This window comes from Anarrhichthys ocellatus, unplaced genomic scaffold (genome assembly GCF_004355925.1).
Source record: "Anarrhichthys ocellatus isolate YVR2014 unplaced genomic scaffold, GSC_Weel_1.0 scaffold22, whole genome shotgun sequence".
NCBI lineage: Eukaryota > Metazoa > Chordata > Actinopteri > Perciformes > Anarhichadidae > Anarrhichthys > Anarrhichthys ocellatus.
Genome location: NW_022280052.1, coordinates 2,361,645 through 2,387,961, shown reverse-complemented (window position 1 = coordinate 2,387,961; position 26,317 = coordinate 2,361,645). Strand labels below are relative to the sequence as shown.

The 26,317-nt window shown below is 43.8% G+C and overlaps 2 protein-coding genes across 4 annotated transcripts in view; one reads left to right on the top strand and one right to left on the bottom strand.

Moving 5' to 3' along the window:
* The first annotated feature begins 371 nt into the window (after nt 1-371).
* On the top strand, nt 372-12,865 carry ivns1abpa (influenza virus NS1A binding protein a). The gene is made up of 15 exons (XM_031859427.1): nt 372-572; nt 4,615-4,905; nt 5,111-5,244; nt 5,953-6,122; nt 6,226-6,301; nt 6,404-6,577; nt 7,492-7,617; nt 9,073-9,183; nt 9,720-9,861; nt 9,954-10,178; nt 10,310-10,431; nt 10,724-10,850; nt 10,980-11,111; nt 11,403-11,576; nt 11,724-12,865. The coding sequence occupies exons 3-15, from the start codon at nt 5,134-5,136 to the stop codon at nt 11,984-11,986; spliced, it is 1,953 nt and encodes a 650-aa protein (XP_031715287.1). The 5' UTR covers nt 372-572; nt 4,615-4,905; nt 5,111-5,133; the 3' UTR covers nt 11,987-12,865.
* Nucleotides 12,545-26,317, bottom strand: part of swt1 (SWT1 RNA endoribonuclease homolog) — a 22,807-nt gene continuing 9,034 nt past the window's right edge. The window contains exons 14-19 of one of the 3 annotated variants that reach the window (XM_031859424.1): nt 25,068-25,207; nt 24,612-24,742; nt 24,217-24,363; nt 21,358-21,424; nt 21,181-21,248; nt 12,545-15,473 (exon numbers count right to left, since the gene is read on the bottom strand). In XM_031859424.1, coding sequence (XP_031715284.1) covers nt 15,368-15,473; nt 21,181-21,248; nt 21,358-21,424; nt 24,217-24,363; nt 24,612-24,742; nt 25,068-25,207 — 659 coding nt within the window. In that variant the 3' untranslated portion in view covers nt 12,545-15,367. Of the gene's footprint in view, nt 15,474-21,180; nt 21,316-21,353; nt 21,425-24,216; nt 24,511-24,611; nt 24,743-25,067; nt 25,208-26,317 lie in introns of those variants that run through there. The other 2 variants (XM_031859425.1, XM_031859426.1) reach the window with 2 other exon arrangements.

Below are 26,317 nucleotides of genomic sequence, written 5' to 3'. Positions count from 1 at the left end.
GTGGTTTAAATTACCTAACAGTGTATAAACAACGTAAAATCTGATCCATCTTTACCAACTAACACTAGATAACACGTGCATCGGTAAAAATAATCCAGTAATAAACTGTAGGCTACAATAACATTCACAGGGGACATACTTCAACTAAATTATGAAGTACTTTTACAACGTTACATTCATAGAAATACTTGTATGTAGTGGATTAAATATCTTAATGTCAATATGAACCATAAATTGTCCCTATACACTTACATGCGCTGCACCCTGGATTGCGTCACTTCCATAGTACGCGTGGGCGGTGTAGGACCGCCCACCGTTGTCTACGCCGTAGGTGGCCGCACATTTTTGTCGGGAGCGCGCTTTCCCGTCAGCAAACCGGCCATTCTGTCAGAGCGAGTCCAGACTAGCCTGAGAGTGGACGTGCTTCTCCTACAGAGAGGGATCAGACATCTACCGCTACAGCCCAGCGAGCCGTGCCAGGAGTCGCCTTGCGTCTTTGCTTTAACCCGAAACCAACCAACTCTGAATTCGCATTAAATATGTCTAATATCGTTTGCTGTCAAACGCCTCAGGTAAGATGTTTTCCCTTTTTTAGAAAAAGTCAAAGAGGAAATGCTTCAGTTTGACGTCTTTGTCAAGTAACGTGTCTTTTAAAACGTGGAGAACCCATTACGTCTGTCACTGGTTACAGCTCATGTGCATTTTATACAAATATGGCGCCATTGGGAGATATTTATTTTGCTTTGTCTTTTCTCAGATTGGGTGGAAACGGCTGGAAATGCCTATTATAACGTTACTGGCACGGACAATATCGCAGCCCGCGTCGAGCACTTATTCGAGAAAACGGCCGAATAAATTCGCCACGGACCAATTTAATAAAAGCAAAACTGGCATAGCTGTCTCATGGCTTCCCATCATAGCAGCAGGTTGTCTCTAGCTAACGTGGAAGGCTAACACGCGCTAGCCTCCGAAGCGCGCCAGACCTCTCCATCTCTCGTCAGGTTGCGCGCTGCTTTGGCTCCAAACTGGGGGACTAATGTTAGCGTTTCCGCGCTTGAAAGCGTAAAGCATATCTGCATTGATAATCCGTGTAAAAGTCGAGTTAATCAGATTGTTTTGGAGGGGGTGGGAGAGGTGTCTCGTGCCTGATCCGGTTTCTGGCGGCGGGATGTATGTACAGACTAGCTGCTCGATTTCTGGCACGTCGCCAGGCATGGCCGTGGTACGTTACTCTACCAGAGGAGGAGACGGGCTTGTGAATGTCAGTGCTTTGCAGCGAATAGACGCACACGAGGTACTGGGCAAGTCAATTGTAAGACATGCCCATTTTTTTGGGGGGTGGGGGTGGTGGTAACGCAGCATGAGTACATTCTTTCCTTTGCGCGCCCTCCATTTAGTGCCGTATTGTGACCGATGTTAAGAGCCGTGACCATTCGTGGCATAATGTTGATGCGCCACTGTTTCTGTCGACGTTCAGCATGATTGGCTGTACTGTATCGATTCTCTCGTAAAAGGAAATTGTCTTTAACGTTTCAGATTTCCTAAAGCGCTTTAGCGTTAAGCGTCTCCCGGTAGCAGCGCGCCTTATGTCATGGTGGTGTTTGACCCACTGTGCTTTTTAATCTGGTTTCTGAAGCTGGCCAACCACGTGGGTGATTTACAAATGACCTACTGTAGAGTAGTGACTTTATTAAAAAGGGTGGAAAAAAACGTTTAGAATGCCCTTTAATGTGCATCCAATAGGTCATTAATACAACATTCTCCCTGAGTGGTCATGCGCTGATATTCTCCTTTTTACTTACTTTAGTGGTATTGAAATGAGTATTTGAATGTGGGTGTTTTTCTGATTTGTAAAAAAAAAAAAAAAAAACTTTCTCAGCTCTGCTGGTGCTTCATCGATGTTTGCATTTTACAGACACGGCCTTCATAGATTCCTCTTTTCAAGATGTGTTCAATCTAAGCCTGTAAATTTCCACACAGTTACACTGGGCAAAGGATCCATGCGTCTCTTCACCACTGGAGGGGTGTCTAACAAGCATTGATTGTTCGCTGTCAGGCCCTGCACTTATGTGACTAATCGGATGGTAAAATGGGATGAGAAAATACACCCTCTGTGACAGAGTCGTGAACAAACTCACTTGTTCTCTTTGGTGCTATTGTTCTGTCTCCTGTTGTTGCCTGGTGTATATCCACGTTTACAGCCTGGCTTTTTTTGTCTCTATACACATTCCCATATGCGTGGTGACTGACCTGATCTCGTCACTGTTATTCCCCCATTCTAACTCTAGTTTTAGGACTATAATCTTGTGTCCACATAAGTGACCAAAAGATCAACAATTTCTCTAGAAGGCAACATTTTGATATATAGACGGCGTGTAAATGCCTAACATAGCAGTTCCTGAATTGCCATTTGCCGTGGCATACGATTGTTTTTTTTATCAGTCTACAGAAGATTTGTATTCAATCACAGCTGTGAATCAGGCGGCGACTCTGCGTTAAATAATTATCCAGAGACCCGAGGGCGTGGCAGAGTGTTGGGTTAAGAAGTGGAGAAATGTGAGGGGCAACAGGCGAGCGTGGTGGACCCAAACATTTGGAGTTGAGCTTTTGAGCCTTCACAAGAAGCCTTCTGCCAGTTATTGCATAACTACTCATAACTGGGCCAGCGTTTCCTCTGTCCACACACACACACAGTGAATTATAGCTTTCCATGCTGTTCAGTGCAACACAAAAGACTATTCTAGCATTTGCCATCATGCTTGAGCAGTTACCCATAAAATTATCTGGCACATCCAGCGGTCTTAGCTTTGCTAGTTTAACACATCCGCCTTTCACACAGTAGTGCAGCACAGGGTGTACTTATATTCAATGTGTGTATAACATTCACCCTGCTTATGATTAGCATCCTTCTCGATGGATAACTCTCAAATACAACTCCTCTGACAGTGACTGTTAAATAGTGCGAGGTATTCCATCAGAGGAAAGTGTGTGGTGGGTGCTGTTTTCACCGTTCTGCATAGATTTTAGAAGTGGCAGACAAAAAAAATTAAGCGGCCGGTAGAAATGTCCAGTGATTTGACATTAGCAGTTGATTTAAAAATTTAAAAAATCCTCATTTCAGGCCCATGCGCCTACTGTAGTGAGAACTACCACAGAAGAGACTTTGCGTACTTTGATGCAGTCGCAAAACTTTGTGTAGTTGAGATTACAATGCTGATTTTGAAGTGTGGGGAAGGGGTCGCTGGCCATCCCACGTCAACGCCCCCGGCCCAATTTAGTGTTGCGTCTGGTGTGATTCCATCACAAGATGGTCTCTAGTTTCACATTTCCTTCCTTTTTAATTCTTCCCCTCTTTGTGCATTTTGTCCTTATTGTCCCCTTGACTCTTTGACTTGTGCTGTGTCAGGGTTGTCAAAGGGATAATGAAAGAAAACGGAGTTAAATGCGGTCTGAGGCGAAGTAATCTCATCTGAATATAATTCCTCCTGTTTTCTTTGTTATACTTGATTTATGACTTTCAAATAACACTGTGTGGTCTTGAGATAAGTAGGTCAATGGATTTCAGTATTTGAATGATTAGGCGATCAGCCACAGTGCTTTGTGGGTGATTTTAATACAGGATTGATGTCGGCACGGTGGTCGTTTCACATTATTGGCATACAAATCATGGTCTTGCATAATGTTGTGTAATCTGGAAAGTGTGATATGTAAGATTAGCGTTTTGCACCTAACTGTATTGTGATTTACTTGTTCAACCAGTCGCTCGGCACCTTTTACACACATCTAGTGTGAAAAATCTTGCACAATGATTCACACGAGGCTACTGAATGTGTTCGCTGACAGCAAGCTAGAGTCACACGTACATTATATGCGCAATCGCAGCTTTTGTAAAATGAGTTTGAATGGTATGCGAGTTGGAAATGCAACACTCATAAAACTGGCCTACGCAGGAAAGCCTTGTCACGTGGACTCTGGATACAATTTCAGACTATGGGCAGCTGCTGTGGTCCGTCTAGACCTCTCTCTCCCCATTTGGTATAGCGGTAAAACTGTTGGGACTGCAGCGCAATTTAGGTATTGAGCTTCGGAGAGTGGTGAGGTGGTTCAGCCTTGAATTATGTCAGTTGTGTTGAATTTTTTACTGTGAACCTCTGATTGGCACAAGGTGGAGAGAGATATGGGATGAATGGTCTCTATTGGATGTGACATGCGGGTGGGTGGGGCCTGTGGGCCAGGGTTATGTGGTATAAGGAGTGCTATGGTGGCCAACCACAGTTCAAAGCAGAGACTTCTTCATAGGTCACTGCTTGAATGAAAGGGTTCCGATAGGGAGGAGCCAGTCAGAGGAGCTTGTCGCATAAGAGTTCAGAAAGGGTACGAGACGTTTAAACGGTCTTTGCTCGGCCTGGTGGGACGCATCAGCAGATGTGGAGATTTAAAGCGTTAAAGGGAGATTGTTGTAAGAGGGGAGGCGATGAGGATGATGAGGATAGTGTGATCAGATGAAGTGGCCAACGTATCCTGAATCGGATCATTTCATTCTTGAATCTTGTATGCCTGTGGGGGAAATGTAAACTCATGTCCCCCTTTTTTCCTTGTCTCCTTTTCTTCTAGGTTATAATGTATGACCAACACAGAATAAGGACAACTCTATAGCCAACGGGATCCCAAGGACTTGATTACAGTCGCTTCAAGCCTGATAGTTTGTCCGTGCGGCTGCTCCCCCTCTCCCTTCTGCTCACGCCCGTCTAGTCCACTGGCATTTCTTCTAACGACGTCCCGTCCCTCTCCTCGGGTGAAGAAGTCTCGAGTTCCACTGTGATCTCAGTCTGCTTTGCCTGTCGCCTACCTTCAGTTCTACTTTCAGCAGTGGTGCTTCCCCGGATTTGCATTGTTCTGTATTAGGTAAGGCCATGACTAATGCATAAAACATATTATAATACACAATGGACATTACAGGCACCTAATCCTAATCCCCTCTCTGGCCATCAATTAATAACACCAGCTATTACGATGTTGGACAGAGTGCAGAAGACTAGCATGCAGGGTGTTGTTGCTTTACTTGACAAACATTCATTCTTTCTTTTTCTTTTTTGCCTTTTCTCTGCAGGCATACCATTGAAATTCACCAAGATGATTCCAAACGGTTATTTGATCTTTGAGGACGAGAGTTTCCTGGATTCCACTGTGGCCAAAATGAACGCTCTGAGAAAGAGTGGTCAGTTCTGCGACGTTAGACTGCAGGTATGGTTAATACACACACACACACACACGTAAGAGGCTGTGATGCACTGTCAGGGATAACATGACAAACATGTTGGAAAACAGTTTGAGATGTGCAAGATGTTAATACTACCATTGGGTCTCTGTGAATGTGTGAGTACACAGTATAGTTCACTGGGTCTGAGTGATGAATGTCTTTTCTCTCCATTCACTTATAAAAACATGATCTATAACCTGGTTCTGTGTATTTAATGATTAATGTACATTGAATTTGACAAAAAGTGTATTGGATTAGAATTCAAAATTTGGAATTTAACAACCCTGTCCGTCAAAATGATGAACAACGAGGAAGTGCAACGCAACCACTGTTCATGCCACACTTGGAAACAAGGAAAAGAGTCCACATTTACTTTGTTCCCTGTTATCTTTCCGTTGCTCTCGTATCAAGTGGGAGAACCTGTTCCCACCATTTGTATAATACAGACCTCTGAGAAAGCAGCCAATCAGGAATCAACATTTCGATATCGCCATTGAGGCACGAGGGAATGAAATTGCTTTGATTTGTAGCTATTGATCATCGTCGCTTTTTATTACCTTCTCTCAATCAATATTGGGTTTATTTCTCATGTTTCCTTTCACGCTTTAAAGTCTGAATAACGTGTTTGGAAGCCGTTTTGACAAACTCCTAGACATAACGGTTTGTCTTCTTCTTCCTCTTCATGTTTCCAGGTGTGCGGTCATGAGCTGATGGCTCACCGTGCTGTGCTGGCTTGCTGCAGTCCCTACCTGTTTGAGATCTTTAACAGTGACATCGAGCCCCACGGAGTCTCACATGTCACCTTTGAGGACTTGGACCCGGAGGCTGTGGAGGTCTTGCTCAATTACGCCTACACTGCCCAGTTAGTAGCATTTTGTCCTTTTGCCTCTTTTCTTATCACAGCAAAAAGAAAACGTTTAAATGATGAACAACCTCCTATTCTTTGTCTTGTGTGTGTAACGCAGGCTAAAGGCAGACAAGGAATTGGTCAAGGAAGTTTATTCTGCAGCCAAAAGGTTCAAGATGGAGCGAGTCAAACAGGTTTGTTTTCACTCGTCCAATGCTACAATCTTTGGTTACATATTATTATAATCATTACAGGATTAAAAATAACTTAATTTTTTGTATTATTACACTCCCCAGATTTGTGGCGACTACCTGCTGTCTAAAATGGATTCCCAGAGCGCCATCTCTTTTCGTAACTTTGCCAGCTCTATGGGAGATGCCCGAGTTTTGGCCAAGGTAGACGCCTTCATCCAGGACCATCTGCTGGAAGTGTCTGAACAGGAGGACTTCCTCAAACTTCCCCGTCTCAAGGTACTTCCATCTGCACATACTGTATATCGCAATGTTTTAAAAGTACTGAACTACTAAAAACAACTAGTACTAGAAGTAGTTTATTAAAGTGTTTTTGTAGTCTTTAAGTGGTCCTAGTAAGTTATAGATGGTGATGCCATTCTCTGACCATGAAGCTACACTGGTTGTCTGTTGTAGTCCCCCTTGGCTCCTGGTCTGGAGGCGAATAACACACACTGGATTAAGCTTTGAACTTTTACCTTTCTGAGTTTGACAAGAGATTACCAATACTTATTTTATGAAGGTGTGCCTCTTATAGATTTAGGTACTGCTAAAGCCAGCTGACGATGTATTTGGGGCAGGGGGTTTAAAATGTAAGCAGTGGTAAGGCCACGCGTAGGCGGTCTGCAGTGTGTAGGTTCGTGTTCGACATGAGGACGGCACTAGGTTGTTCAAGTCGGATGAATTGAATGAAGTTTGTACAATATGTTATCGACACTTAAACAAACCCATTAAGTTCTCACACTTTCACATCCTAAATGAAAAATGTTGTAATTAAAAAACAAATGTATTGGTAAATCATTTGGTTTGTTGCAGCCCCAGTAGGGAGGTAAAGATGTAATGGGTGAGGCTGCATTCACACCAAATCAGCCCTTCCACTCATTTTAATTTGGGTCGTCACGCTGCAGTAGCCAATCACGTAACCGGCGATCCAGATCTGTACAACCCAGTCATGAGGGAACAAAAGACGCTAATTGTTGTGCGGTCGCTTGGCGTAAACTGTCCATCAAACGTGATGCTCCAGCACCGCCGCGCAACCCTACAGCGAATCCTAGCAAAGTCAGATTTGGTGTAAATGCAGCCAGTCTTCAGTTCCCTTTATTCCTACGGTGTGTACATCTAACTCCTGTTTCACCCCCTGTGTGTGTTTACAGTTAGAAGTAATGCTAGAAGACAACCTGACCCTGCCCAGCAATGGCAAGCTCTACTCCAAGGTGCTCAGCTGGGTGCAGCGTAGCCTTTGGGAGAACGGAGACCAACTGGAACGCCTGATGGAGGAGGTCAGTACCAGGGCGTGCAGTCTAAACGGACTCTTCTTCTCTCCTACCCTGCCCCTTCCCCTCCCTCTGACTCCTGTTGTTGACGTTAAGAAGTCATTAAGGGGGCTGTAGTAGAGATGGCATGCCATTGTCATGCTGCTATGTCAGGATTGTTCTTTTTTTCCTCTGGTTTGTTGAGGTTTTTGCAGTAAGAATCTCTGTACCCCTGAACCATACTACAAGTTAGAGGTGAGCCGAAAAAAGAGCCGGTCTGCTCTTGTTTTTTTTTTGTTTCCACTGTTCTCTTTTGGGTCTGTGGTTGGTTTACATGCAACCCCATTTGAGTATTACAGTGCTCTTCTCCTCTGAAACACAAAAACAACACAGGTTCTCAAAGGTGTGACCCTTGATTCTGCTGTCTCACTGCCACTTTACTATCTGAACAGGTTGGTGTTTGTTGCTCCAGCACTAACAGACACTCCTCCCCGTTGATTTATCTCTCCTGTAGGTTTATTAGCAGCAGCAGGAGACCAGACTGAAGAACCAGGACTGAGGCACCAGGGTAATGAGTCAGAGAGAAAGAGAGAGGAGAGGAGCACTGCTGCCTCTCGGCAGCCTCTCTTTGCAGCCAAGCAACACTGTGCTCCCATCTGTCCATGCCACATATCTACAGACGCATCCCATTTCTGCATTCACCAGAATACATTGCTCACAGACCTGAATCATTATAAACATCTAATTGAAGGCCCCTTTACTGCACATAACAAGATATTCTCAGACAGGCCTACTTATCCACAGACATATTCAAGAACCGCTCGAATTGGGCAATTGCTTTTTCTTTTCTTTCTCTAACGTGCCCTTCAGATGGGCAACCGAATAACTTCAACACTCATTATATCAATTTGTCCGGCGTCAACAGAACACATGTGGTTTGCTCTTACTCCTTGCATTTAATCGATGAATGGGTAATGTTTAAGATGAGCTTAATCGGTGCTAGAATGTCAATAGTCGTCTGGATTTGACTGCCCGTTGTGGCCGCCCTCTCAATGACCCAAGTTGTTCAGCTAGAGGACTGGTTGTCCGAGCAGCAGAGGTGGAAAGACTCCTCTTCTTCATTCTTCACTGAGGATCTTTCCAGATGCAGCCTTTCATTCTTCACCAGCTCCCTCCCTTTTTTTTTTTTTCTTTTTTTTTTTAAGATGCAAATTAAGGAAAGCCTGTCGGACACCTCCTTGAGCTCTCACACACTTTAACCCACTCTATGCGGTGGCAGCAGCTGTCTTTTTAAAGGAAGCTTTCCATGCAAGCGACTGAAGATCCAGACCTTTGTCCCCCCTCCCCCCCCCCTCTTCCTCTTCACAGCACTGCCCCCTCTTCTTCTTCCTCCTCCCTCCTCTCCCCCTTTTTTGCTGGGGTTCTCAGTGTGTTGCCATGGAGACAGCCACATGGGTGTGTTGTTTCCTGTTTGTCTTTCAGGTGCAAACGCTGTACTACTCACCTGACCATAAGCTGGTGGATGGAGGGCTGGTGATTGATGGGCACAGTGAGGTGTTTGGTGGCGAGGAGGACCACCTTCAGCTTGTGCAGGTACTCAACAGCTTGTGCCCGGCTTCACTGTAACGAAGTCTCTACTACATGTTTTGCCTGGTGGTGTGTAGCTTTTATTGTACAGCTTGTGCCTGCCCATGCATACAAATACTACACAGCCTGTGCCTGGCGAGAAGTAGATACGGCTCATTTGATACCACAGTTTAGCAACAGTGTAAAGGCTAATGTCAGTAGCTGTGCCGTCTGCCTGGCTTTGCTGTTGAGCATATATTAAAACCCCACTTTTAATTTTAAGCTACTCTCAACCAGTTGTGGGTGGGCAATAATGTCTGTCTCGGCTGTTTGCCCTCTATTTAGATTTGTGCCTGAACTGTGTGCCGTTAGCTCTGATTGTAGCGTGGTCTGAGACGGTTGTTTGTCGTGTGGAGTTGTTGGCTTCAGATGTCTCAATGCAAACGTCCACATTAGAACAGCTGGATCAAAGCGTAGGTCGGGGTATGATTACCTGGTTGTTGTGGCCACTGGTGGGCCTGTGGTGCAAGCTTGGCTTCTGTAGCTGCACTGTGCTCTTGCAGAAGAAACCCGTACGGGAGAGCACCCAGAGACAGATGAGCTGCAGCTCCTCAGGAAGCCTGTCGCCCTCCAGCCAAGCAGCAAATGCCCCAAAACCGCCCGGCAGGAGAGAGTGGAAGTACATCGCCTCTGAGAAGACCACAAGTAAGTGTGTGCATGAACTACATGGGATTTGTCACAGTACACACTGCAACATTTGTCCCAGTGGCTCAAACAATCTCCAATCTTACTTCTAGACAACACTCACCTGTGTCTGGCTGTGCTGGACGGTGTGTTGTGTGTGATCTTCTTGCACGGTCGCAGCAGCCCCCAGACCTCCCCCTCCGCCACCCCCTGCCTGATGAAGAGCCTCAGCTTCGAGGCCCAGCCTGAGGAGCTGGAGGAGCAGCCGCTCTCCCCCATGCATTACGCTCGCTCTGGCCTGGGCACCGCGGCCCTGAACGGAAGAGTCATTGCAGCAGGTTAGCACTCAACACGGTCGGACGGTTGGAGTAGAGAAATATAGGGATTATGCATATGAAACTAGTGTGAGGGGAAAAAGTCAGACCACCGAGCTCAACTGTGAGCTTGATGCATCCTGGTGTGCCTGCAGGAGGCTACAACAGAGAGGAGTGTCTGAGGACTGTGGAGTGCTACGACCCCAAAGAGGACCGCTGGACCTTCATTGCTCCCATGCGGACTCCAAGGGCTCGATTTCAGATGGCTGTGCTCATGGTACAGTTTACTATTCGTCACAATCTCAGATTTATTGACTCTACAGTGAAGTGACATTTTGAACATTATCGTAGGAGTGCACGTATCCAATGTTTAAACAAGTTTCGATTGTTTTGTGCAAATACTTGAATGCTTCCCTACAACCCTGTCCAAATAGTTGGCTTTCTAAATTCTGTTAACTTAATGTCCTTGTACTTCCAAGTATATAAGGCGGCTAAAATGTACATGCAAGTGTTCTTAGTGCCACGTGTATGTACCGTCATCTAATGACTAGTTCCTTTGCACCTCGCAGGGTCAGCTGTACGTGATCGGAGGGTCAAACGGACATTCTGACGAGCTGAGCTGCGGGGAGACGTACGATCCACACGCCGATGAATGGGCTCAAGTGCCAGAGCTGAGGACCAACCGCTGCAATGCAGGCGAGTCTCTCCTGCAAGGATTTACAAAGAGATTAGTGAATGTGATTGATGTTTTCCAGGAAAACGCTTCAATAAAGTAGGCTCTCTGTTACTGACTTCAGGCTTCATTCCTGTCCTCTCTGTCTAAAGGCGTCTGCTCATTGAACAACAAACTCTACGTTGTGGGAGGGTCGGACCCCTGCGGGCAGAAGGGCTTGAAGAACTGTGATGCTTTTGACCCTGTGATGAAAACCTGGTCCAACTGCGCCTCCCTCAACATCAGTACGTGTCCACACAGTCTCGCACACACTCGAAACCTTCCGTTTGATGCGTATAACACGGTCTAACCATAACGCTAATGGAATCTATTTTCAGCATGCTCACAAATGTCTGTCTTTCATATCAGGTTTTAATTATTCCCTCTGCAAAATTCGCAGCCGAGGGAACGTTATGTTTTATTAATGAGACCAAAAGTAGGATTTGAATCCATCAGAGAACAGCTCGTGCTCTTGTTATATTTGCAGCCTGAGGGGACATTTGAAAGTTGCATTCATCAAGTACATTTGTTTCCAGGGAGGCACCAGGCAGCGGTGTGTGAATTGGATGGCTTCATGTATGTGATCGGAGGGGCGGAGTCGTGGAACTGCCTGAACACTGTGGAACGCTACAACCCCGAGAACAACACCTGGACCCTGATAGCCCCCATGAACGTGGCTCGCAGGGGGGCCGCCGTCGCTGTCGACGCAGGTAAGCCCACGGGGTGTGAACAGCGTAATCAGCCGGCAGCGTCTTTAGCGTGACATCGTACGAGACCCTCATGTTGCGCAAACTAAGTGTCAGGCATTTAAACCTGGGTGATTCAGTAGTCGACTAATATCTGTCACTCTTGTTCAGGCAAACTGTTTGTTGTCGGCGGCTTCGATGGCTCCCATGCGCTCCGCTGTGTGGAGGTGTACGACCCCGCCCGCAATGAGTGGAGGATGCTGGGTAGCATGACGTCTTCCCGCAGCAACGCGGGTGTGGCCATGCTGGGAGAAAGCATCTACGCCGTGGGCGGCTTCGATGGAAACGAGTTCCTCAACACGATGGAGGTGTACAGCGCCGAGACGGACGAGTGGAGCGACTGCACCAAGGCCCTGTCTCCACTCTCCGACTGAGGAGGAGGGGGAGTTTCACAGTGCTACACCTTTTCCCTAACTAACAGGCTTAGTGATGTAATCGTGTTTCGTGACGTTGTGAGTATGAGCGGGGGGGGGAGGGGGGTTGGGATGAGGGGTCTTCAGTGAAGACTGGCTTATATTTGGGGGGGGGGGGTTATTGCCCAAAGCAACATGACGCCTTTGCATATTGCATACAATGTTTTTCGTGCTGTGTATATACTTTGTTTCTTCCTCATTCTTGTCCTATGCCAACATTTAATACACATTTAGTGCTTTTCTTTTCTTAGAATTGAACCGTTTTTGTCTCTTTCAGCGTTTTTCAGATGAGCTAGCAGTTATTGGTCACTTGGAATGTGGCAGTATGGAGTGGTGACGATTAACTTTTGAAAGTTAAAAAGTTTTATTTAAGAATATTTCTGTTCTCTCTCACATATTTACAGGTCAGTGGTTTGAAGCCTTACTCAGAGTGTGAGTTGATAAACACCTCATGGCTTTTTGTGTCATTTTAAACAAGCTGGATTGCTTTTTGAATCTTAAATGACGGCCTTTTTTATATTTTTTTATACACTGCTGATTTACCGATAAAGTAAGAGTAGTAGCAGACAGCTTAAAGTCAATGAATCTAACCAGTGCCAGTAGTTTTTGTGCACACACCACACACGCACAACCATGCTTCTGCTAACCACACTTTTGTTATTGTGATTTAACTAATTGATGTATGTAGAGATGCAGTTTACTGAAGATCCTTTTTTTTTTTTTTTTTCTCCATTTTGTGTTTAAAGTGTCAGGCATTGGCAGATTCATCTGGAAGGAATGTTAGAACAAGAAATTATCACATTTGTAACATTTCTTAATGAATAAATCATTTAAATCAGATCTTTGTCTCCAGCCTACTTTCTAAATGTCATTAAGTGATGGTGGGCAGCAACTTGCCAGGGCAGCAACTTGCCAGGGCACTACTAGTTAACATTGAAGATGTGTCTGGTTGTGATTGTATTATAGGCGTCAGCATTTTGAAGTAGTTGATCAGCAGCTGGTGCTTCAAGCCTTGACTAAGTTTCCAACAGCTGATTTGCCGTCCCTAAATTTAGCTTTTACTGCCACTTCGTCTACCTCGTGTTCTGCCAAGTAATTGCCGTCTCCTGGTCACTGCTGTCTAAGGTTTCAGTGCCACCATTTTCCTCAGGGTCTACCACACTAAGCCATGTTGGGTTTGTTTTTTTTCTGCTCCTCTAAGTGTCTTTTAGGAGAGATTATACTAAACCGGCTAACGGAGCTCAGCAGGAAGGCACGCCGACACTCTGGGCTGCAGTAGTGCTGAGGGGACCGGCTGCACGTCAGGCGCTTTATGAAATCCCTAACCCTGCACTCGTTCACAAGGTTGCCTCTGATAACCTGCTGATACACCGGACAGTCACAGCAGATGGGCCATGTGCTACAGGAAGCAGGGACTAAATACTTGGACTCTGATCAGTCGGCCCTCTTAGATGTGGCGAGGCAATGAACTATGTAGACTAATGTCCAGCCCCCATTCTCCCTTTCAGTTAATTGGGAACAAGCTTTGCTGACTTCCTCTTGGCTTTGGATTCATACAATCCTTGAAAAGAACAGACTGAATGAAGTGCTTGGTTTAAAAAAAAAAAAAAAAAAAAAAGGCAAAATCTATTGTTGAAATGTAGAGGCAACTAAGCATGCAAATAGATTAGAAACAATATTAGTGATTTTTGGCAAAACTAAAACTTTAAGAGGAAATAAAACCGGTGGTTGTTCCTCTGGAAATAAATGTAAAAATTCCATCACATCAACAATCCTAAATAAAAGCCAGGCTCTTGATAATACAGTATCTAATGAGACATGGTCCCTTTTCACTCAAAGTGAGATTTAAAATTCAAAGCACACAAAACAAAAACGTTCAATGTCAGCTGTCTGCGTTCTGCAATGATTTAATGAAGCGGGAAGTTCACTGACTTCAGATCATCCTTGGCCCTCGTTTCCTGTCCTCTCCCCTGTACTCTCTTCACCTGTGTGACGTCTGATGCTTTAGCCTCTGTGTGTGTGTGTGTGTGTGTGTGTGTGTGTGATCTCAGTCCGTTTGCTGGCATCACCTGTGTTGTAATCCCCTTAATCTTCATGCACACACATGCGGCCACATGCATTCACACTCAGGCTATTGATCACAGCACACATCCTATAATACTAATAATAATAATGGTGAGCCTCTCCTACAAACTGCAGGAAACACAAGGAAAGCAGCTACACAAGATGAACCGACTGTAATTACCGTTACTGAGGATAAAATCATTTCTACTCGAAGATCAACAGAAGCAGACGATGCATACAAGAAAAAGAAATCGATAAGACAAAACTTCAAAACATTTAACTCCTTCACATAAAATATATTTTGTGTTCTCCAATTATTTGCATTTCTATTTAAAAATCAACCAAAACTAGCAAAAGCTGAAAACTCACTGCTTTTCAATCTAGTCTCTATTAAAGCCGTGTTCCTCATCTGTGATTATGTGTAACAACCTCACCAACAGCTTATAATAACCAAATAACCATTCGGTGTCAGCTTCTCACTGAGGCTGTTGGGCAATATTTTGGTCTTTCAAAAAGAAGAAGCTCAAAGGATAGTCTTGCTTACTCTCCAACAGGATCGATTGATTTGTTTTATCATTTTGCTACACTTGCAGTTAGTTCTGTCAAGTCTAAAGTATTGCTTGTGACTGTTTGGTTAAACAGGAAGTACACAGAGAACTTCCAATGTTTGGATAATGTCAAAGCAAAGAAGTGGAGTTACCTAAATGTGGTATTCTTCCTTTGAGCCCACGCTGAAGTTGAACAATCATAAATAACGGGAACAGTGGGCCGAGGGGTAAACCTAGAACTTCAGACATTGTTGCATCATCACACATTCACATGGTCCAAAAATATCAAAATACATATATATCTCAAATTCTATTGATGCAGACTGTTAAACAATGTTTCAAAAGCAAATATCGTTGTTTAAATAATAATAAAAGCCAGCACTATTTAACTAATAACTTTTAACATTATAAAACAATGTTTAAATGTTGAAAGACTGAAAGGAGAAATCCCTGCTCAGCTGTGATTTGGCAGGATATGTTGTGTCTGACAGATTATTGGAGGACATGGAAAGCAATACTGCAGTGGAAAACAAATGTATTGCCTCTTACAATGATGGAGAAAGACATCCATTCATCAGGCAACCAGAACAACAATGTGGTTTTTTTTTTATACAATAATTAAAAAAAAAGGTAAATAGCTCCAGTCACCAGAGACATCCCTTCAAAATAACAGTCTTTAATTCAAGTAAAGGATTTGAGTTTGGCTGCAGACTCCCAGATTGCGATCCAATCAGGGCGCTGATGTGGTGGTGAGGTGTTGATCCGTGCTCCCAATACAACAGTCCAGGGCCTCTTTAAGCCCCATTAACTGGTTCCCTCCCACTCTCAGCTTCTCCCTGGGAACACAAGCAAAGAGATGAGTTACACACAGAGACAGGACAGTGTGCTGTGTGTGTGTGTGTGTGTGCTTGACAAATGGTGAGCCTTCCTGTTTCTAAAAGCCACCACGTCCTACATGAACACAAACATCTCTGCCAGAGTTGGACCTCTGTGTTTGTCTTTTGCTGGGGTTCATTGTGTTTCACCTGCTTTTATGCACCAATATAATCTAAATCTGGTGACACACAGTCACAATGAAGTATCAAACTCTAAATAAACAATAACTAAGCACCTTTCTTGCCCTCAAAACTCAAACCTTTGTTGCTCATTTAATGGTGACTATTAAAACAATCCTCCAGTGTTGTCCTGAAAGAAGTGTTTGTTGCTGCTGAATCCTGACTTGATGCATTTGCTCTTCTGCAGTATGTCGTCATGCATCTGTTTGTTTTCACCAGTGTACAGATGTGAACATGTCTCGCTGCATCTCTATTTGGGGTTTTAGTAAAAGCCAAAGCCTGTTGGTTGAGTTAGTATGTGTTGTTTTTTTAACATCCCATTGAATTGTCCAGTGAATGATTGTACGACGTCCCTTCGTACTCTCTGGATGAACCTGGATAACTCCACACTGATCGTGTTCAGCACACAATGTCCACAGCAGACAAAAGAGCTTCTGTGTCGGCTGCAGCTCCTAGAAGCTCCGGGTCTCCATGGTGGCTATTTGGGGACACTTCTCTCCCGCTGAAGTAGATTTATACCCGGTTACAACACCTCATACGTCCAAGCAGTTACAAACGCACAGACAAAAACACATGAATGGTCGTCACCGTGAGCACAAACACATATACGGATTGTTCTGCTGGAGTCTTGGCAACAGCTGCCTAGCAGCGGAGCCACGGAAGGAGCTTGTTGCTTGTTTGTTTCCTCCTCGGCTTTGTTTCCATTGGAACGTTATGTAACTTCAGGGCGGAGGGACGGACCAAAGAAAGAGCAGCATTTGATGGCTGTTTTCACCCTACATCCATCAATCCAGCTCCCTTTCTTCATCCCGTGGTGCAGCTGTGTGTTCTCATAAGCTGTGGAAATCACAGACTTTAGCTGGATCTAGACCCACGAATGTGTCGGCCCGTCACAAATGATCTGGTGTTTACGTACCAGCGTGCTCCGTGTGAAAGGCTTCCTGTCAATGGGTTTACTTTGTTAGAACGAACCAGGGAAGAGCATCAAGCTCCACCAGGAAGGATCTCTGAACTCAGTGATGCACATGAAGTGTGCACAGAGTCAGTGAGCCAGAGCGGCGACGTGTACACAAAGAGGCAGCGCTGTGGTGCTGCTGTGCGTTACATAACGGCCTGTATGTGTGTTGGATAGGTAATTCATGGACATCCCCAGGAGACAATAACGATTTGCACTGAAATATTATAGAACCATATGATACATCGAGATGACTGTTTCTCCTCGAGCCAATCGTGTTAAGCTGCTATGGATACTCTCAATACTGCTCAATATCGGAAGAAAGAGAGTAAGAATAGTAGGCGAAAATGTGTCGGAGGGTCACCTATAAAACATTTAAATGATAATTAGGTCCATTTTTTGTACATTTGGTTGGACTCATTGCACATGCTTTGAGATTTTCTCTTCATAATGGTTTGAACAGTGTTTGCGTCTATAAGCAATTATGCTGCGATGGCTTTTGTGTTGAAATCTTGTTGCACATTTTGATTATATGGTAAAGCCGAGGCTTGTTTCCATTCGACTTTCATTTGAAAGCAACAACGTTGACCGTACGGGTGCGACTCACAGAAAGGCTTATGAAGGAATGCCGGTTAATGATAATACGGTGGCACTGCGTCTGCTTATGAAACGTTTGACCTAATAAGACTCGGTGCAGTCCAATCAGAAGTGATGAAATCGTTGAGTTCTGATATGGAGTAGAGGATGAAATGAATGTGTGGAGAATTTCAGTATTAAACGCATTATTAGTAGGATTAAATAACACCCCTAGTGGTGAGTAGAAGTGTCACAATAATAAATATGTTGGTCACAATATGTTTCCATATGGAATGTATTATGTTTATAATATCCTCACTTATAGAGGATATTATATGTTACAGTATATTAACTCATTGAATGTATTAAATCATAGAAGTATAGTCACTGTAGGTATTAAAACACTGTAAGTCTTGAGGGGCAGATAGGGATTCTAAGTGAGGCTACACAGACATGCAGCAGCAAATGGAGGCGACCTCATCGATGGAGGATGGGGCCAGTGGGACGGTCAAATGCCAAGCTGACCAAGACAGAAAGGTGGAGTCAAGATGTTTTGCGAGGAGCCAAGCTGTTTTGCTAAAGGATCGATAATGGGAGGGGACAGAATTCAAATGAAGCCAATCACTAATCGCCACGGAGGATCATTCACACGTTTTAGGACAGTTCGGACACTTTCCGACTGTCAGGGGATATAAAAGACAACGTTCGAGAGAGCATTCCTCAGATCACTGCAGCTCTCATTTTCAGCTAACTGGCCGCGCCGGACTGTGAGGAGATGCGTGTATGTGGTCTCTGCTCTCGAGAACATTACTATTGATAGTTAATTCAGTTTGTAAGTGAACTTTGTGTAGTACATTAAATATTGTTTTTAATTTTGAACCGGATCCAGCTAATTGTTCTGCTGCGCGTGCGCAGTAAGAAGCTCGCAGCAGAAGAGTACCTGCGGCCTGCAGGCTCCTTCATCCTTTGTTCTTAAAAACCTAACAAATGCTTCTATACGTCTTCTCCTCTATTTCTACAGCTTGTGAATGATCTGTCTCATCAAACACAAAGCAGCTTCTCTTCAGTGTAGCTTTTGAATAACAAATATCACTAAATGAATTAAGGCTTTCGGCTTTTCTCTGGTTGGGTAGTTTTATGAAACAGCAGTCGGTGTTTGCCCCTGCTCATTCTGTTTGACTGAGTTACATAAAAAACGTATGTGTAAATATTATGATAAACGATAATGCTGAAAGGGTAATGGATGAAGAGCTGGTGATATGATATGCAAATGAAACACGCAGGCTGGACTTCACATGCACACAATGTAAGAGAGCGGTGAGGTATTTGTTCTCACCTCATCAGCCGCGATAACCGGCAGTGAAGCTGTATTCAAACCCCGATGACACGTCCACCGGGTGAAAAGAGCCGCGGTGTCGCAAAACCAACAGTCTCACAATCACTGTTCCACTAACCAGCGGCACACACGTGCACAGAACACTGGGCAGGTACAGTGGAAAGACATGCTGCGTATATTCAAACGGGTCTTGGACTTAAATTTATTCTAGCAGACGGCTGACGCAGCAAATAGGTTTCGTTTTGTTCAATTCACACCCGCTCTCCTACAAAAACTGTGAAATGGACGTGGCCTTCAGAAAATGGGCTGATGTGAACACATGTTCATGCATGTCTTTCTCCACTGTATTGCAAATCATTTAAGAGTGGACCATACACACACAATAAGCTTCTCCTGCATGTAGCATGTAGCTAGTTGCACACACATTCCAAAAGACTCCGATAAACAATCTGAGATTTTTTAAGTGTACTTGTTCTTTACCGATTGTTGAATAACTGGTGTTTCTGTACCTGTGGTTTTATAAATAAATATGTGCAGTTGTTACTTTTTGATTCATGTGTTTTTTTTAAAGCCAACAGACGTTTATCGAGAATAATAAGCAACACAGAACAGCTTTTTCTAAAAGCTTATCCGCTGTTGAGGCCCACTCTTACTGAAAGCTGTCTGCCGGTGCCCGAACACGCTCCCCCCCAGGGTTTATATAACCGATGACATCATACCGCCGCACGGAGCACCGAAATCAAATATTTAACACTACTGATAATGCGCTCACTAAGTAAAGGCCCTCATCACTTCACAGTGAATGTACCAAATCAAATATTTACAATCAGCGCACATTCAGCTGAACTGTATCTGTCAGCGGCGCCCTGCCGCAACCACAGCTGCACTGACGGGGCCGCTGAGTGACGCAGCAGATGTGGTCTTTAATACTGACGTCACTATTCCGAGCTAGAAATCATACGTATATCAATATAACAACAACTGCAGTACTCATTAAAAAAATTCTCTTTCAAGTGATCAATAGCTGTAACATCACTTATACTATTAGTGAAAATCAATATCTTTTATGTGGTAATGAAATCATCAGAAGCAGCTTCCGGCATTAAGGCATTAAGAAGATGACACATAACACAAATAATCCGTTGAATACATAGAAGCTTGGCTTGTTTCCATGGAGGCTGCTGGGTTCAACCTACAGCTTTATATGCAGCTTCAGAGCTGTGTTATGATGGACCTGTTGTAACAGTGTTACATCCCGGTATGTGTGATCTTTCTTATCAAACAATCAACTGATTATCAAAATTGTTGGTGATTAGTTTTCTGCAGTTCAACTGATTTCAGAACAGCAAACGTTTAACACAGTTTAGTAGCATTTAAATCATATCATCTCTAACATTTAAAGACATGTCATAGCTCAGCACACAACATCAGTCGGTATCAGTGAGAAAGCTTTTAACAAATCCAGAAAATAAAAGTAGCGTGCACTTTATGTTCAACCGTGTCATGTTCCAAGTTACAAGCAGCAAAATAGAAGAGGAAAAGTAGGATAACCGTGTACTTGTATGTGTTAATATTTAAGGTGTAAAAGTTAAGCCTGTGTCACATGAGGGAGTCCTTCAGGCAGCGTTACTCTTTTCTCAAGCTGCACACAAATACCTCCTTCCAAAAGATACTTAGAATTTACTTCTTAAACATAGCGATAAGTAAGCCACAGGTTAACATCAGGTGTTAAATAATGTCATTGACAATAGCCTAGTGAAGTGACAGCTGTAACCCAGACCACGCTGGGTAAAGCAACACTAAGTTAACTTCATGAGAGTTTACGGGAGTCCTGTTTAATCTCCATGTTTCAAATAAAGTCAACCAAGCATTTTATCTCTAGTTCACACTGCCGCTTGAAAAGTAAATCTTAGGATTCATTCTTGTCCATGCAACAGATACATCCTGACTGATTAATATGAGTTTATCAGATTACAAAAGTACAGAGATCTATTCAGCACTCCTTCGATAACGAGTGACATGCCCACCATTGTTATCAGAGCTCTGCTGGGGATGTCTTTGAGGAGGACTATTGTAGCACATGAATGGCTGTGTGACGCTGGGTAAACGACACATACCTGCCCGGGCATGCTTCCACACAGAGCACAAGAGTTCGGGGAACTTGAGACGGTTTGATTTGGAATCAAACCGTCTCATTTGGGTCAGAAGAATTGCTCAGGGGATGAATCACACTGTGTGGGTGGTGCTGGATCTATTCACTGGTTTAAATATGCTTATCCTCCGAAGAAAACTGACAAAAACATATGTTAGGCTTGTCCTGTATGTTAAAACATATGGAAGGGAGTAGATCAACTTTAAGCAAGTAGAAGTTTATATTTGTGAAAGATTTGAATGATCTGCCGCATTTGTCAGTAAATACAATCACAGACAATCAGATTCACTAGAGAAGAGAATGAATTCTCTGGAAGAACAACTTCAATATGTGGAGGTTGAGTTGGATTCCCAAGAAAAACAGAATGAGCAATAGGGAGGAAGGGAGGAGGGTGAGAGTTAGAAGTATGGGGTGAACACAGTAGGAGATGATTATAACGTGTGTGTGTGCATGTGTGTGTGTGCCCTACCTGTAGTCTTGTTGTGAGAAACAATCAAGAAGGTCTTTGGTTGTCAATCTGGAATCCCTGTCAACAATCTGAAGCACAATGCATATGAGCTGAGCTCACAATGAACAGGCCGAGGTGAGCTAAACGTGACAAAGATAACAAAGATTTTACACCGATAACATGTGAAATGGCACCCACCTCATTAGAGTGGATGATGCCGAGCAGTGCCTGAACTTCCTCTAAACCGGGGGCTGAAGACAAGACCCTGAGATGGACAAAAACACACATGACATATTATAGGGATCATCGTTTCTCCCAGCTGAAGCTTGAAGACAAAATGAACACACAGCACTTGTTTTCTCTCCCTATTATCCATCCATCACCATGCACCCAACCCAAACGCACAAACACAGGAAAAACTAAAACAAAGTAACGGACAAAAAGAGAGGAAGTAGGGACTGCAAAAGAGTGAAGAAGGAGGAATAGAAGATTTACCTAAATGGCACAGAGAGATAGTCTGAATACAGTGAGTCACAGCTCTGCTCAAACATATCAAAAGATGAGTGTGGCTTTTGAAAGAGGATGCTTTGTTGTGGCAGAACTTGTCATGTGCAGAGTGAACACAAGCACCATCATCTAGTTTGCACACTTAAAGCGCCACATGAAAATGAAAAAGAAGAAAGTATTATCGATATTACGGAGTGATGTTTTGGGGACACACACACATGGTAAGAACATGCCATGAAATCAAAGCATACACCTCAAAACAAATAGGACAATCTGGTAATGAAGTACCACTATATCGTCATATATTGGCAGAAACACTGAACAGGGGAGCTATCGAGGCCAAGAGGCTTGAAGTGGTAATAAAGTGCACTTGGGACACATACTTAGGAGTGCAGCGGGTTATGATCTGAGAGGGCTGTTTTGTCTCTTTTATAGCCACTGAGTGGAGAAAACACAGCATAATTTTTCCTTTATTGCTCCCATCATCACAGAGATGAATATCTAAACACCCCATGTAGTTAAAAACATTGTTTTCTTCCTTCTTATCACCATTTGTAATGGGTTCTGTACTGTAAGATGTTTCCGGTTTGAAGCGACATGAAACTGATTCAGAGAGGAGCACATAGGGTTGAGAGATAACTAAACAAATCCCTGCAGAGTGCTGAAACACAGCACAATGAATGAAGCGAGTCTGGAAACATAGTATCATGAGTTTCATGGTCAACATGGACAAACTGGGATGGCAGAAGTAAGAAGCACAGCCATTTAAACTGCAATGTCTGGCAGGTAAGAACTGCAGTGATCCGTCTTGGCTGATGTACAGCTTTAACCACAAAAGTTGAACTTCATTCAACGTGTCAATTTGATTTTTTTAATTTCATGTTTACACAACTTCTTTTAAAGGTTATTTTCGGAGTCTTCTACGCTAGTACGGGATACCTAAAGTGTACAGAGTACGGAGTTCAGAGTGACATCTGGACGAAACAGAGCGATCAATCGATACTTTGCCCTCAAAGAGACCAAAATGTCAATTAATAATGTACTGACTCTTAACTGGACCTTGTATTTGTGTGATGTTGGGTTGTTTTATGTGCGTGTGTGTGTGTGTATAAGAGACTGTAAAAATAATAAACAGGAGAGGTATATTGTTCAGACTTGAGTTATTAAATTATTAACGTCCAGCCGTCGTTATATTGTATTAAAAGAGTTCTGAACTGTGGGATGTCTTCTTGCAGCCGCCATGACAGCAATGCAAACTTAATGGCAAACAAGTTGATGGATGTGACTGCAAGCAACATGGATATTTTATCAAAGAAGACAGAACAAGAGCACAGAACCCATAAAAGCCCCCAATTGATACGTCATTTTGCAATGGCATCAATTCTTTATGGTGGACATTTCTCATTGCACTCAACCAAAGACTCTTGTGATTACCATTCTGACAGCTGGAGGATGTGTGCAAATCGGTGTGAAATGTAAGCAAGCGCAGATATTTTCAGATGCCACTGCAGGCCCAGTTAAACACGAGGAAAGCCTACTGGAAGTGAAGAAATCTCAGGGATAACTGTTCGCATTTTTAGTTTTTCGAAAGGCAGCTGTGAGAAACTAAACTGTGCGACAGTGTAGCACTGTCTGTTGCGTCATGGTAAAGGTGATAAGGCAAAGCTACAAGGTCAAGTGAACAGAGAGCAGAGAGCAGAGAGCATACAACCAGGACACAGGAAGGAGCAGGCTGGTGAAGGACAGTTTAAAGGGGCTTTTAGAGGGACTGGCTGTTGAGACACCTGTGAAGGCATGAGGAGGGTTCAGGGTTTAAAGCACATGAACAAGTGTGGGACAATGGCAGTTGACACAATAGTTGTGGAGGGTGTTAAAGGAGAGGTGACACACAAATTCCTGCTCAGAAACTTCTTTCTAGACTTCAATGTATTCTCATGCTTTAGAGCTCAGGCTCTTTAAACCCACCGAGGATGTTGCATAATGGATACAGCTATGTTAGCAGGAGGAGATTAGACCATTTACATTTTGCAAACACAGATCACCTTTAATTAATATAGTTAATATAAAAAAACTTCATATTTACACATCCAGCAACACTATCTTTCATCTGGAATCATGTTTCTGGCCACCTAGCAAATCTAACTTAAATATTCACTATCTCTTTAGCTATTTTTGGACTCCAGCATCTCCTAAGTGAACTATGTGGTTGTTTGGCTGCTACGTTCACCAGCTAGTTGCTAACTTTGCAGTCGGTTTTTAGAGCTTTTTTTGCTGAAAATAGCCCCACGAGAGCGGCGAGAGTGAAACAAAACAGCAGAAACTGCAGGCTGTAAAACTAAAGCGATGAGCTGAAAGGTGCTGCAAAGCTCTGTAGAGCTGAGGGAGGACTGCAGAGCACAAAGTTGTGATGTGATTCATAGTTAATATAGAAACACAGTATAGCCTCTTTAACACGAAAATACAAAAGTGAGACTGAACATGTAAATTGACACAGATGGCAAGTGGCCAACAGGTAGAGAAGCAGAACGTCTGACGAGTGGGCTCACATACCTGCTGAAGGCTTGGAGCAGCTGTGAGACCATGGAGGACAGTTTGTGCAAACAGACCAAGGCGTCCTGTGGTGGCGGAGGGCCTCCCACCGGCTGAGGTCTCTGCATGGTATGAGGGTCAAAGCCCAGAGCTTTGAACACTTCCAAGCTGAAACATGACAGGAAACACAATGACCTCAGGGGCCCACAGAATGCAATACAAAACTAAATAAACAACCTCCGAAGAGTTCTTTTTGCTCTTGGAAATGTTCTCCTTGTTTTCCTTCACAAATCAAGGCTTTCTTTTTGTGAGAATCTGTAAAAAAAAAAAAAACACACACACACACATCATCCTGAAATGTTCTCTACAGTATAATCCTTCCTGCACTGCATTAGTCAAATCCCTGTGACACCCACCTTGTTTGAAACACATGAGACCAGATGTTCTCAAACAGGGCCCACACTTCCTGGTGAGAGACCTGAGCAGATGAGGGTTGTTTCTCTTCATCGTTATCGTTCATGACAACATCACAGGCAGGAGGTTCCCACTACACACACACACACACACACACACACACACACACACAGAGCGACGCATCTTTAAAATCCAACAGTGTCAAATAAAAACCTGTGTATAATATGAATCTGCATCCTGCTGTCTGAGTCATTATTGTTTTGGGAATCATTATCAACTTTTTCAAATCTGATTTCCCCCAAGAGCTATCTCGACACAAGCACAATACACGACAGAAACAGGGTAGAAAAAATATTGTGTATTTCTGTGCTTCCAAACAATGTAAAAGACAATTCAAAGGGTGTAGTACTACAGTAGGAACGGAGTTAACTTGTGATTGCATGCAGCTCCTAGCTGACCTGCGGCTGTAGCTTGTTGTAAATGTTGTCCAGTATGGAGATGGCACTGGGAACAAGTCTGGAACTTTTCCCAAACACTTTCACCAGCTCCTTAGCTTCTTGGAGGGCTGCTGACGTAGCGCTACAGTTTGCTGCTTCACCTGAGTAAACACATGATAGATAGATATGAGCCATCAGACGTGTGCCAGTAGATGCATATGAAGGTATGAGGACGGTTTGTGTCTGTAACCTTTTGAGAAGAACTGTTGTGAATATAGAGATGTAAAGAAAAGCAGCCAGAGCTCAGACTGAACTTGTGCGGATGTGTCTTATGTCCAACTCTGACTTTCGAGATACTGAATACTTGAAAGGACATTGTATGGTCTTACATTCATTCCCTTGGGACATACTGTGACTTTAAACATAACATCCATGATCCTAACCCACTAGAAGTGTGTGGCAGCGTCTGTGTCTGCAGAGCCCTATGCCTGTACTTTCTCTTTTCCTTTAGTTTTGCTGTGCTCGGGACGTTTCTGGTGTGTAGCCCCCACGCATTTGCAAGCACGCATCCCAGAGGAAGCTACGAAAATGGAGGACACAGCATTAAAAAAAAATGGAGGTATAGGGAGGCGAGTGACAGCGAATCGGTGTGCGATGCTGCAGGTGGTACACTGGGCTGTTCCCTGTTAACTCCGGTCAGGGGGATGTGCACCTCTGGTGCTGTTGAGCCGGGGAGAGGAGGAGCGAACTTTGAATGTTGAGTTTACAAATAGTACGCTACAATTCCTGCACAGTATGTCTTTAAAATTCAGCCTTTGTCACTTTTTAGGAGGATGTAATAAGTCTGTCCTCACAAGTGTAGCTACAACTGACCACATGCACGCTCACAGCCTGCTTAAGGGAGACCAGAAAAATCGCATGCAGTACTTTTCCACTCCCAAGATTTGTTCTTCGCCTCACATACAGTTTATCCCTCCTTCCCTTCCTCCTCCTCCTCCTCCTCTTCCTCGCCCTCCTCTCACAGTCCTTTCACAGTCCTGGCACAGAGCCAGGCTGTGTGGTACCAAGAGATCCAGCATCATGTTAGTGTATAAAGACAGGGAAAGGGTAAACCTCCATTGTCTTATCTATTAACAATCTTGGAGTGGATCAAAATCATTGTGCAACTGTTGTAGCAGTGGACAGTGGACAGTGACAGAGAGACTGAATGAGAGGCTGAAACCAACACACACACACACACACACACACACACACACACACACACACACACA